At 38.6% G+C, this 14529-nt stretch overlaps 1 protein-coding gene across 3 annotated transcripts in view; it reads right to left on the reverse strand.

The window, feature by feature from the left end:
* Positions 1-14529, reverse strand: part of NOTCH2 (notch receptor 2) — a 163858-nt gene that overhangs the window by 91729 nt on the left and 57600 nt on the right. For all 3 annotated transcript variants that reach the window (XM_081308318.1, XM_081308317.1, XM_081308316.1), the window contains exons 3-4: positions 5566-5825; positions 2350-2685 (exon numbers count right to left, since the gene is read on the reverse strand). In XM_081308318.1, coding sequence (XP_081164444.1) covers positions 2350-2685; positions 5566-5825 — 596 coding nt within the window. The remainder of the gene's footprint in view (positions 1-2349; positions 2686-5565; positions 5826-14529) is intronic.

Raw genomic sequence — 14529 nt, forward strand, 5'->3', positions numbered from 1 at the left:
TATCTCTGAGTTTTTTTTCCCCTTATAGTGTAAACATATTATTTTAACTCACATAGCTCAAAGCATTTAAAGAAAGCAACACATCTTCAACACACCTCCAGAAAGCAGATGAGCAGTGCAATGTAACCCAGTATGATGCACAAAAGCTCAGGCTTTGGAAATAACATGCCTGGGTTTCAGGAGCCCAGCCTCTCCTGTATCAGCTCTGCAACTTTGGGTAAATTTACTTAACATGACCAAATTTCAGTCACTTCACATGAGAAACTCAAAAAATAACTCCTAACCCCAAGGATTTTGTGTTTAATCACACTAATGGGTGTGAAAGTACCTGGCGGTACCTAACTCAAAAGGTTTTAAATAAATGTTAGCTTTATCTTTGCCCAATCTTCTCCCTGCTTAAATCCCCTCAGCATCCCCCAACACACCGTCAGTGAATGACAAGCAGAATGTGAAGAGAGCCAAAATCTCACTCCCTAGCCCACCAGCCCTGGCAGCAACTTGGCTGAGGAATGCCTGGTTATTTCCTTTCTCAAGGAAGAGATGCTATTCTTGTTTGACAGATCTCTTCCTGGACACACTCTCAGAATTCCCTAAGGTTCTTATCGAGGTTAATGGAAAACAATGCAGAGACAATGGGAGTGAATAATCACTCTCTCTCAGCTAAAGACTTCCTTTATTGACTTCTCTGACTTCCTCTCAAAATTTTGCTGCCAAATCAACCTACTGTTCTAGGCAACTATTAAAAGTAATTTTCTTAAAACTGAAAACAGTATCTAACCTTCAACCATAAATCACACTAACCTCAATTACTACCCACTTAGACCATTACATATTAGACTACTAGAATGTTTGCAATATTAAAATATTTATAAAACTAAATTGTTTATATTTCTATTTCTGTCTCTAGCCCTGAAAATGCAAATACAGGAGTGAGGGATATCTTTTAGTTAGTCCTTCTGCAAGATAATGTGGATGACAGAAATATTATGATAATAAACATCTACTTAGTAGAGAATGATAACATTATTCTTTATTGAAAGAGAAACTAAAAGCAATACACATAGTATATTCTTACGACCTAAATGATAAAAAGTTTTCATTGCAACTAGTAGCAGTGTCTTGTGTTACTGTACCCCAAACACCTAACAGTACCTAGAACATAGCAGAGAGTCAAGAAATTTTTACTAAATGAAATGAATAAATTACTAGTTGGTCTTATACTGAGGACCAACCTATGACCCTTAACTCCCAAAAGATAAAACACACAAACCCATTTTATGTGAACCATATCCACAACACCACAATCTAAGATTCCCACTCTGAAACAGTGGCTAGAACAACTTCTTTTTGAGACCATTCTGCTTACTTAGCACATTATTCCCACACACACACACACGCAGTTTTCCTTCTTTTGTTTTTGTTCTAAGGATATTTGTATAAAAACAGGATCCTTGTTGCTTAGTAATTCATTTGCTCCAGCTGTTTATGCTCTGTTCCCAATCAAAATTCTTGGTTTTCAGCCTCCTCATCACTTGTTTAAGAAGTAAAGTGATCTGGCCATTTGCTCCTCCCTGCCAAGGAACACCAGCCTGGAGCTTCCAGACCTTGCTGCTCCATTTTTGCCATCTACCTTGGGTTACCTGTGTGCTCTAAGGCACTTCTACCAGCCCAGAGGATGACAAAGTATTTACTTAGTCTCTCATACATTATCTACCAGAGGCCATCAAAAAGTACCTATTGATTAACAGAGGACCCCCCTCCCAGCTTGAAAATTCTCCAGCCTCAAGATAGAGTAGGGTTACCCCCAAATCAGGGAAGGTATATGGGTAAGGGTTCTGAAGACCAAACCTTCAGGGAAAATCACATATGGGAGGGTGGATACATTCAAATTATAGTGAATTACTCAATCAGAAGCAAAAGCATATGGGAAAGTTGTCTACCTACTCTTAGTGTCACTATAATTTAAAGTACTTTATTAACCATGCATACATATTTTCCAATGTCTAATTCTCATTGTGTTCTTCTCCACTCCAGATTTGCCTGTCCCTTTCCCAGAACTCTATTTCTCTTATATCTTCTGTTTCTCCAGAAGGGACAATAAACAATTTCCTAGCCACTCATCATCATAAACCTTGACATGTTAAATTACCCCCTGCTCAGTTTATAGACCACAGTGGGCCCATAAAATTCCTCCCTCACTAGCAAGCCATCTCTCACAAAATCCTCACTTCCCTTTTTCCCTGCTTTAGTACACTTCCTAAAGGAACAACTAAACCACACTCACTGACTTCCACCTTCTTCTTGCAATTGATTTGTTTCCCAATCCTAGGACACTAGGGAGTTCCTTACCTGGAAGGCAGTTGCACTCAAAAGTGAAGTCACCAGTCTGCCGGCAGGTGCCTCCATTGACACAGGGGGAGGGTGCACAGGGCACATAGGGGCTGTCACAATGTTGGCCTGTGAAGCCTTGGGGGCACTGACACTGGTAGGAACCAGGTAGGTTGAGGCAGGTGCCACCATGCTGGCAGCGTCCTGGTATGTCACACTCGTTGACATCAGTTTCACACTTCTGCCCTGTGAAGCCTGTGAGACATTTGCAGGAGAACTGGTTGGCTACAGTGGTACAGGTACTTCCATTTGCACATGGATGAGACAGGCAGGCATCAGTCCACTGGCACAGCTTTCCTACAGGGGAGAAGAGAACTTAGTACTTTTCATATAATCAGGAGCCAGCCCCAGCTTCAAAACCCCTCTCCCATCCAAGAAGTGACTGCAGGAGTTCTTGCATGGAGATCCTCAAGCTCTTTGATTTTATGGAAGAACAAATCAGAGCTTCCTCAAGATTGTCTGATACAAGGGTCCTTTTCAGAAACTCTCCAAGGCCCACAGATGAGACTCAAAGACGTCATGGATAGAGCACATAAGGGGACCACATTGTCATACGAAGCCCAGTCCTGAAGGATTACACTGGTCCCTATGACTAGGGTCTGATCCATCCGTTCTCACACCTCCCTGTCTTTGCACAAGCTGCTCCTCCTTTTAGAATGACAGCTTCTGTTTTGATTATTTAGTGAACTCTTCCCTTGCCTTAACAACTTTGCTCAACAGTTATCTCCTCTATAAAGTCATTCTTAAATGCCCCCCAACACCGCAGCTCTGCTCTTTCCTTCCATTATAAACAGCTGCCACACCAACAGAGGCTAGGTCCCCCTAGTATATTCTCAAGTTATTTTACTAAATACATAAAATGTACTGATATTTTCCCCAACAAGTTACTAAAGAGGCCTCTTAGGTCAATATTACTTCTATTTCCTTTAAACACAATATACTCTCCATTCTGGGAAACATTTTGTTAATATGTGGTCTTAATATAGGTACTGCTTGATATGTTTGGAGATGGTGAAGGATCCCTGGCCTCCAATGTGTCAGAAAAAATAGAAGCTGTCACGAGGACAGGTGTCTGAAAAGGTAACTTCTGTGGAGTCTTCCAGGCAGAAAAACACCAGGAGTAGGGGGACTCAGCCAGGCTAAATGCCAAGGTATCTGTCCACAGGAAGCAGAGCACATTCTTGAGAGAGGGAGAAAGGGAAAGAGAAATAGAAATATGCCCAAACTTTTAGTAAATCTGGTATTCATATGACTTTTTTGTTTACATTAGCCTAAGTCTTTTATTTTTTAAGCTACAGATGAGAACTCCCTGGTTTTGTTAATAATCCAACTGGCTGTCCAAATCTTTGACCCCACAGAAAAGCAAATGAGAGACATGACAGCTTTGCTAAAAGGAGAAAAGTCATGATATGTGAGAAATGTCACACAGAAATGCTCTCTGCTTATCAAAGAATGCCAAACCAAAAGGGAAAGGACCAATATAGAGTTAGGCACAACACATATATCTCAGGTGCTGAGCAGAAAGAAAATGAAGGAACTGCAATTTGGGGCCTATTTTTTCCCCTTCATTTTGCTGAGAGGTATGTATTACAGCAGAAAGGGACATAAATGTTTATTTCTGGAGACCACAGATATCAGGGTGCCTGCCCACAACTGAAACAGAAATGTCCTTTAACTTAGATTCCCACATGTACTATGTACAGGCACTAACTTGTTGCCTCTGCTTCTTAGTCTGGGTGTAGATGAGCTAACAAGGTCTAACTAGGTGAGGGTGAAGGGCTCTCACAAAAACCAAAAGGATGAACTCAACCTGTGGAGAATGGTCCTCCTTTTCTCAATTTAATAAATAACAAATTTTCTGAATTTAATAAATACCAATGGAAAAAAGCTAAGATCTACCTCTGAAGAAACCAAATCTATTCAGGTAAGAGACATGTAAAAAAATCAATTACAGTAAAATGTGACATAAAAATAATCAAACTGTGACTAACTGCCTAAAGCAAACATGAAAGGGTCACTAAGACAAATCAGGCAATCACCAATCGTAGAGAAGAACAGAAGAACACTCCAGGAAACCACATGGAAGCAACAGGAAGTATGACATCTCTAAGAAATGATGAAAATATAAGTGTGACCAAACCTAGATGCTTGTGAGATAGTGAGACTATGAAAAGATGTGAGGCATACACTGTGATGAGCCAAAGTAGCCAAGTAAAGAGTTTACAGTTCATTCTGTGGATGGCAAAAATTCATAAGACACTACAAAGAGGTGAGTTTGTTAAATCTGCATTTATAGCTAAAGCTACAATATGATGGATGAATGAAATGAAGCGAGAAAATCAGTTAAGGAACTACTTTACCAAGCTAGGTGAGGGATACCATAACACACACCTACAGAATAGCAGAGCAACTAGAGAGGAGTAAAAGTGAGAAATGATTCAGAGGCTGGCAGGTAACAGGATCTTAAGAGGGTGCAGACAAGGAGAGAGTTTCTAGTCTTAGTATTTGGAATATGTATTGGTATCACTTACTTATATCAACATGCTAAGTTTGAGGTTCTCGGAATATTTCTAAGGAAAAATGCAACAGGTAGTTAGAACAGGAGTCTGAATGTTTGGGTGGGGGCAGAGGAACAGGGATGACTGTGAGAGACACTGGCAACTAACAAAGATGATGACAGCTGTTGAAGCAACTGAAGAAACTGAGATTCCTCAGGGCGAGCTGTGATATCACTCCAAATAGGATTTCAGGAAACGTGAATATTTAACAGATAAAGACAAAACAATGTAGAGAAAGAGAGAGAGAGAGAGAGAGAAAGAAAGAATGAATCATCGAGCTCACAAAACCAGAGAAGTCAGTGTCCTGAATGTCTAAACAGCAGACATTTTAAGAAGGAAGTAATCATGACTTTCCTTCTGGTGACAGTGACTTTCCTTTAGTGAATTTGCTTTGATCCCCAATCCTGACATAAACACTTTATGTAGTCAAATATGCCTAAGTATTTGACCTTTTTTCTTTCTCCTTTCCACTCCTTAAAAACTCTCAAACAGAAGTTGAGGATAGTTCCTTATCGTAATGCTGGGAGACCCTACAGGAGCCAGACACTATGATCTAAAGATGCAAAATAAAGGTACCTGCTAAGAGTAGGAAAGTACAAGGTTGAGCCCCCTTTGTTACCTGTAAAACCAACTTGGCAGGTGCACTCATAGGTATCCCGGCTGAGCATATGGCAGGTGCCTCCATTCAAGCAGGGGCGAGACACAAAGCAGGGGTGAGAGGTGGAGTACTGGCAGTCCTCGCCCGTGAACCCTGGAGCACATCGGCAGGTAGCTTTCCCCAACATGGCCTGGGCCACGCAGGTGCCACCATTCTGGCAGCGGTTCTTCTCACAGGGGTTTCGATGCTGACAATATTCTCCAAGGAAGCCCTCTGGACATCTGTAGGAAAAAAAAGATGAGTCCATGAAGACATCTGACGCCTCGTAAGTACAAAACTGATAGTAATGTGGTTCATCTGAGTAATACTAAATTGTGAATCAAGAGACTGAAGGCACAAGTTATAGAACTGCCTCACTTTAGGAGAAGGAGTACTTAGAGAACTTTACCACATACTACCTGGTCCTTCCAACTCTTGACAGGTGACAGAACACAAGGCAGATGATCCAGCAGAGTCTGCCACCACAGTGAGTCAGCATGACCCTTACTCAAAGGCAAAATACACTACAGCTCTGTTCATGTAGGTACAAGCTGGAATGATGTGATTGCCCATAGAGCACTGTTGATACCTGTTTGCTTAAAATCATTAACTTTCTCATTTTTTAAATTGATTTTATTTTTTAAATACATGACAGTGGAATGCATTACAGTTCTTATTACACATAGAGCACAATTTTTCATATTTCTGTTTGTATATAAAGTATGTTCACACCAATTCATGTCTTTATACTTTGGATAACGATATCCATCACATTCCATCATCATGTCTAACCCCCTCCCCCTCCCACCCCTCTGCCCTATCTAGAGTTCGTCATCTTATATCAGAGAAAACATTCGGCATTTGTTTTTTTGGGGGGATTGGCTAACTTCGCTTAGCATTAACTATGCCCTTTGATAGGATTACAATGTTCACATGATAATGCATGGAATCAACCCTCTTATTCCTCCAATTTAAAATATATAAGACACCATGTACTTTTTCGAAATTAAGTATCAAGAAATAGTAAATTCTTTCTCATTGCCGCTTAAACACCAGTTGGCCTGCACATAGCTTTCTGGGTTAAATTCGGGTAATTGATTGCAATAGAGAAAAGGGGAAGGAGGTACAGGAACAGGGAAGGGTTCAAAAGGGCATTCTAAAACCTGTTAATATACAAGTGGCAGATTTTTAAGTCAAGAAGGCATGAAATAAAACTAAAATAACAAAATATCTAAAATTCCATATAAACACCATAATGAACGAGGAAAATAACTGAAGAACAACATTCTATAACATTTTTCACATTAGGGCATTAAGGAAGATTTTTATATGCCACCTCTTAATTCATATGATGTATAACTGCTCTAAATTGGGAGTAATATTTTTGACAATTTTTTTCTAAACAACATCAAATAGGCATGGGAAATCTGAAATTTCATATGAAGAGATTGTTTAAGTGGGACATCAAAGAAGTATTTAAAAAAACACAAAGACTTTGATTCTTAACTATAAATTTTTCTATTTGGCTGGAAACCCAGATATTTGGTTCAAACTATTTCTCCATTTTACTCTTGGGAGCACAGAGAACTGAATGCAAAAGGCTGTTCCACCATTATGTCAAAGATAACACATTTAGATCAAACTCTAAATCTGACCCCCTACACCAGCTCCTGTCTTGTCTTCCTGTGCAGAATTACTGGGTGATTCTCCTAATCACATAGACCTAAAACACTGGGGTCTAGTTGAATTCATTCCTGGTTCCACTGATCATATCCAAGACATTTCATTAGCTATTGGTTGGCCAGCTGAGGTCTTCAGGGCCAAAGTTATTGAGAAAAAAAGATACGTCAGCTATTAGGGAACTAAGACAGTGCACTAGCTAAAAAGGGCTTGGAGGAGAAAACAGAGCTGGTCAACAGCTAGAGCAACAGTGATGTAACTGGCCACAGCCTCCTCACCCCTTCTTGAAGCTGTGTACAGAAAACATGGCAGAGGAAGAGCAGCGAGGGCTCTGAGCACCTTCATGAGAAAGTCAAGCCAGAAACAAGGAAGCAGCAAAGGAAAGTTCACAGCACTTGGTAAAGGTGACAATAAAGAGTCTGTACCTCAGAAGGTGAGAAGGTCTTGTCCCAGTGCCCGTGACCTTCCTGGGCAAATTACTATCACCTCTATTCTCTCACATCTTAAAATAGTTAAGAAAGCTGCCTCATTCTGGCAGTATGAGAACTGAACAAAGTCAAGTATGTGAAAAACCATATGAGTATTAAAAAGCTTTACAAATGAGAAACATTTTTTTTCTCCTTTGTGTGTACTAAGAAAAATATGATGCCTTATCCAAAATCACAGCTTGATTTGATAATAGAGTTTTGTTTTTGTTTTGTTTGTTGTTTCTGAAGTAGAGGAGCAAAGAGTACCACTATGGCATAGCTAAAGTTAACCCTGAGTTATATTATTAAAAGCACTTGCAGCTTATTCAAGCAATGTGTTATGGATGATGTTAAAAACTGCAACACAATTCTCATTTACAGTGACAGTCCTTCAGGCATTAGGCCTGGCTTGGCTCTCCCATGTGGGAATTACTCACCTTTTAAATAACAGCAAACTTCTAAACCTGGGTGGGCTCTGACCAGATTTTCTCCTAAATATTATACCACTCCTAAAACTACCATATGGCATCTGCCAAGAGAATACAAATTTATTTAAATTTTAACATCATAAATACACAATGAAAACAAGGTTCCCAGGAAAACAAAAATGGAACATGGCATGAAAGTTTCTGGAACTAAACAAAAATATTTCTGAATTATCTGTTTCTAGGGTTTAAGCCACATTGTTGCTTCCAACCAAATATGAAAAAATAAATTTCAACTAAGACATGTTGAAGAAACCATTCAAGTAGAGACTGGTAAAGCACACTAACTCCCAGGTCTAATTTGACCAACTGTTTTGTTTTTGTATGGCCTGTGAACTAAAAATGGTTTTTATATTTTTAAATGGTTGGAAAATATTAAAACAATAATATTTTGTGGCATTCAAAAATTATATAAAATTCAAATTTCAGTGTCCATAAATAGTCTTATTGGAGCACAGCCATATTCATTCACCCATGACTGCTCTTGCACTTCAACGACAGAGTGAAATAGCTGCAAAGAGACCACAGGGCCCACAAAAATAGTACTCTCTGGCACTTTACATAAAGTCTGCCAACTCTAAGCAAAAATATATGGAGTTTATCAATAGCATTAATATTCTAATTAATAATGATGTTAATGATGATGAAGAATATTCTCCTACTGGTTTCCTCAATGAGAATTAACTCATAATGTTTATTAATTCTTGCAAAAACATAAGTAAACACTTATTATGTACCAGGCAGCTTTCTAGTAGTCATTTCTCTGTATCCACAGACTCTATACCAATGCATTCAACCAATTATGGATTAAAAATATATGAAAAAATGGTGCTTATACTGAAAGTGTTCAGAATTTTTGTGTCATTATTTCCTAAATGAATAGTGGAACAACTACTTACATAGCATTTATATTGTATTAGGTATAATAAGTAATCTAGAGATGACTTAAAGTATAAATGAGGATGTTTGTAGGTTATATGAAAATACTATGCTGTTTTATATAAAGGACTTGAGCATACAGATATGGGTATATACAGGGCAGGAGTGGAGGGGTGTCCTGGAACCTATTCCCCATAAATACTGAGGGACAACTGACCAGGAAGATACTTGCACTCAAGGAGTTGAAATTCTCATAGGGAATACAAAAATAAAAATCTGTAAGTAAAAGATATTTATATGTTAGGTGTAGTATATGCTATTAAGAAAAATAAAACAGGAAATGATGAAGTTAGGCATAGGGGCATGAAGTGTTAAGGAGAGCTATTTCAGTTTTAAATAGGAAAATCAAAGAAGGCCTCATTGAGAAGGCATCATTTGAGTCAAGACCCAAATTAGGTCAGGGACTAGCCATTCAAGGAACTAAGGGAAAATTGTTCAAGGCAGAGAAATACCCAATGCAAAGGCTCTAAGATAGGGGAGCAGCCCTGGCCTGTTCAAGGAATGGCACAGACCTGGAGACCTCTGCTGCTATGCCAAAGAGAGTAAGAAAGAGTAGCAGAAAATAGTTAAGAGTGTAACTAGGATACAGACCAGGTGCACCCATTAGGTCACTGCAAAGAAGGATTTTAGTCTAGACTGCCAATTCCTTTTTTTCTTCTTCTTCATCAATCATGGCCGTCTTAAAGTTGAAGTCTGGCCTGTCCTTCTCTTTTCTCTCATATGAATTCGATAGTGGTGGTGTTACTGACATGGTTTTAAATAACTACTGAAATGTACTACTCCAAAATACACTGCTCCAATTCCATGTGTTTAATGTTCTAGAAGCCGTCTATCTACATCTGTGTACATACTTGAAACTAAACATTTGGAAAAGACCATTTTCCCATGAAACTTTAATTCCTTCAATTTTCTAAGGATTCCACTCACAATTTAAAGTCACTTTTAGTTGATCTCTCTAAGTTATATGTAATTTATTGCCATGTCCTGACAAGTCTTATTAACTAAATTCATATAATACCTGCTATTCATGTTCACAGTTTCCTTTTTGACACAAGTTCTAACATCTTAAAAGCCTCGGGCCAGACATCTTCTTGCTGTTTCCCTACTTCTATCCATCCTTGGAATGATGGTACCTTAAGGGTGCCTTAAGATTCAGGGCACCCTAATGTAATTTTTATTCAACAAGATAATCGTTTCTAAAATATTTCTAAAAGAAGGTCACCAATCTCTGAATACAAGCATATAGCATGGTAAATGACAAATAGTAAGAATTTAGTAAGTGCTTGAAATTATAATTGTTCCTGCAGATTCTAGAACCAGACCACATGGGTTTCAATTCCAGCTAAATCATGGGCAGCATGCTAAGCCTCCCTGTTGTAAAACAGATTTAATAACAGCACCTACCTCACAGGGTTTTTAAATCACTGCAAAGCAGTTAGAATACCACCCAGCACATATGAAAAACCATGTATTTGTTAGGTATGGGCTCACTGCTTCAACAGAACAGTCTTCAGTTTTTCCATTATCAGAAATCTCTTTCGTTTTTAAGTCTGAAGATTCTGCCTCCTCTCCTAGTTATGTACCCTCTGCCTCCCCTCCTAGGTATGTTCCCTCTGCCTCCTTTCCAAGATAACTGAAAACATAATGACCTGCCCCAAGCTTGTGAACATTCTTGTTCACAGCAGCATTATTCTCAATAGTCAAAAAGTGAAAATAAACCAGATGTCCATTAGTTGATGAAGGATAAATAAAATGTGGTATGTCCATGCAATGAAATGTTATTGGATCAGGAAAAAGAATAAAGTTTTGATATATGCTGCAACATGGATTAACCTTGAAAATATCATGCTAAGAGAGAGCAGGTAGACACACACACACACAAAAAAAAAAAACTGCAAGTATGAGTCCATTCACATGAAATATCTAGAATAGGCAAATCCAGAGAGAGAGAGAGAGAAAAAAGATTAGGTTACCAGGTGCTAGGGGAAAGAGGAAATGGAGAATAACCACTAAGGAGTAGTTTCTTTGTAGGGGGCAATGAAAATGCTTTGAAATTAGACAATGGTGGAGGTCCCATAACTCTGTGAGCATACCCAAACCACTGAATTGCACATTTAAAAAGGGTGAATTTTATGGCATGTGAGTTATATTTAAATTTTAAAAAGAACAAACTCTTCCTCTCTACAATTTCTACCTACTGGCTGTCCCTGCGCTCTAGAACAAAAAGGAGCAAGACTTCTTCTTCTCTGACACGTGGCTCTCCAAGAATCTAAAGACACTTATGCAGATTCTCTGTGTTCTTTTTTCCCAGGATTCAGTGCTTTGGACTATTCCTCAATATAAAATCATTTCCAGGCTTCCACACCTTTTTAGTAGCTTTACTATGTTTATGATAACAACAGTAATAATAATAGTAATTATAGTAATAATAACTAATATTTTTAAGTACTTACTATGATTATATACTTGCTAAGAATTTTGAACCTTAGAAAGATTAAGATTTCACAGCTAGTAGATGCTAGAGGGAGGATCCTAGGTGTGACTCTAAAGTCCATGCATTTCATCCCTGGGCTATCCTGCACCATCTTCCAAAAATCTTTTTAAGGGGTTGGGAATGTGGCTCAGAGAGAGAGTACTTGCCTAGCATGCATGAGGCTCTAGGATTCAATCCCCAGCACTTCAAAAAGAATAAAAATGTTAAAGGTTCCAAATGGAAAAAGATAATATATGTGTTCTCACCTGTGCAGTATGGAATTGAACCATCATCTCCTGATTTGGACACTGTTTCTTCTATCTCAGTCTAAAGCTATGTTCACTTTCTTAGAAGCCACAATATACTACTATGTGCTCCTGAATACATAAAAAGCTCAGAGCCTTATTTCACATGACCTACTTTTGTGCCACATTTTTCTCATCCTGTACTTATATCTTATGCTTTGTAATTGGAACTATCATTTGGTTCCTTTTAAATTTGTCATGTGGAATCATTACTCCCAAGTTTCATTGATTAGGACAACATTTACAATGTATTCATATAATTACAGAATTTCAGCAGTGCACCATACCCCAGAAGCCATACCCCTGTAGCACAGATAAGGACACCAAAGCTAACTGACCTGCCCCAAGCTTATCATCTGTGAACCTAGCAATTTTTCCCAGTTTTGCATCATCTACAAATTTATCCCTATCTTTGCCTAGATCATCTGATAAAATAGTACTTCACTGAAAGCAGGCTACTAAGTCTTGCCCCAAGACTAATACCTATTCAGTCAGCAAAGTCTTCCTAACTTCATGAGCATCCCATCAACATCTCTCCACAGGGACTGTCTGGAAATTCCTGGCTGAAACATTATTACTTAAAGAATAACCTTCTCAGAAACCCATAGAATATAGGAAGTGGGTCGAGAGAGAGAGAGAAGAGGGAGGACATGGGAAAGTACTGGGGAATGAAATCTACCAAGTTATGCAATGTCCAAGTATGATTATACCACAATGAATCACACTCACATATATAATTATAATGCACTTACTAAAATAATAATAATAATAAAAGGGAGATCAGTAGAGTAGAGCAAGCAAATCAGGGGGAGGGAGGAGGGAAGGTACTAGGGAATGAGATTGATCAAATTATGTGTGTATACAAATATGACATAATGAATCCTACTATTATGTATAATTATAATGGTACAATAAAAATTAATTTTAAAAGGAATAATTCTTCTTACACATAATTTTGACCATGTCACTCTTTTGCTTGGAAACTAGCATGAGCACCCAATCTGGCAAACTGAATTTTCTTAGAATCTCTGACCTGCTTGCTTACAACCATCTACCCATCTTAACCTATAACCTAAACACTATGGATTATTTCCACGATCTAGTCTACTGTCCCCTACATAAAATCATCTAGCTGGGTGCAGTGGCATATGCCTATAATCTCAATGGCTCAGGAGGCTGAAGCAGGTTTTGGCAAGTTCAAGGCCTACCTTAGCAACCTAGTGAGGCCCTCAGCACTTTAGTATGACCTGTCTCAAAATAAAAAATATAAAGACTGGCGATGTGGCTCAAAGGTAAAGCACTCCAGGTTAAATTCTCAGTACCAAAAAAAATATATTAACAATAAGTTTAATTCTTTAAAAATCTTCCAATTTTCGGTGAGAAATATCATACTTCCTATCTGGTATAGCTCCCATTTATGTGCCTTTCTCATCCTTTCTCAAAGATCTGCTTGAACTTCACATCTTCCAGTGAACCTCCTTCAAACCATCCACCATCCCCCAAACCCTCCAACAGCAGATGCAGTGACTTGCCTTCATTGACTCCACCCACATGGCTCTTCTTCAGTTAGGCCACTGTTGTCTTTCCTGCCTGCCTCTTTCCCACCCCCTATTAAATAGTTCTTGATGGAAAGAGCACATCTTGAAGTCCTGTGCAAGTTCCTTGAAAACCATGTCACCAAGCAACTGGTTCCAAAGCAGGTTAAATCTCATATTATGGATAAGAACAATTGCTCAGTCCAAATCTGCTAAAAAATTTCCTTCCAACTCTACACTGTCCTCTGCCTGGCAGAAAACAAGCCAAATCAACCCCAAGAGTCCTCCTGAGGTACAGGATTATGATCCTTCACACGCCAGGAAGCTAAGCAGAATTATGTACATAGGAAGACAGAGGAGGGATGGGTAAGTGAGACAGGAAACAAGGATCCTTTATTTCTAGCTAAGACAGGAGATCTCCTAACTTCATTTATCCCTGTTCACCTAAAACATAAGGACAATCTATACCCTGTAAGTGTGAGTAAGAAGTAAGACTGACTGAAAACAATAACTTAAGTAGCTCTCTTCTTGAGATGACTTAAGTTGAGTTTGGTTAGACACCAGGAACATGACTAGATAAATATCCAAGTTCCATTTATAATTCCACTGAGCTACTCAGGTACAAATGAAAAAGTCTACCTCTTCAACCAAAGAGGTATGTAAAAATTTTCCCAAAAAATATCCAAATACAGGACTAGATTGTGGCTCAGTGGCAGAACGCTTGCCTCAGGCATGTGAGGCACTGGATTCGATCCTCAGCACCACATATAAATAAAGAAAGAAAAAAAGAAAGAAAGGTATTGTGTCTATAAACAACTAAAATATAAATATATATATATAAATTTATTATATGTGTGTGTGCGTGTGTATAAAAATAACTAAGTACATCTAACAGCTGCCTTTCATTCCCAAAGCTATATGAACACCTTTCTCCTCTGCGGAACACATCAGTTACTTTAATGGTTCTCAGTGACATCCTTCTATTCCATCCCTCTTCTTAACCTTTGGAACCTGAAAGAATATGGTTCAAAGGTGACACTGTGAATGAAGAGTGGGGGGAGG

This window comes from Spermophilus citellus (assembly GCF_964194105.1).
Source record: "Spermophilus citellus genome assembly, chromosome: 9".
NCBI classification, from domain to species: domain Eukaryota; kingdom Metazoa; phylum Chordata; class Mammalia; order Rodentia; family Sciuridae; genus Spermophilus; species Spermophilus citellus.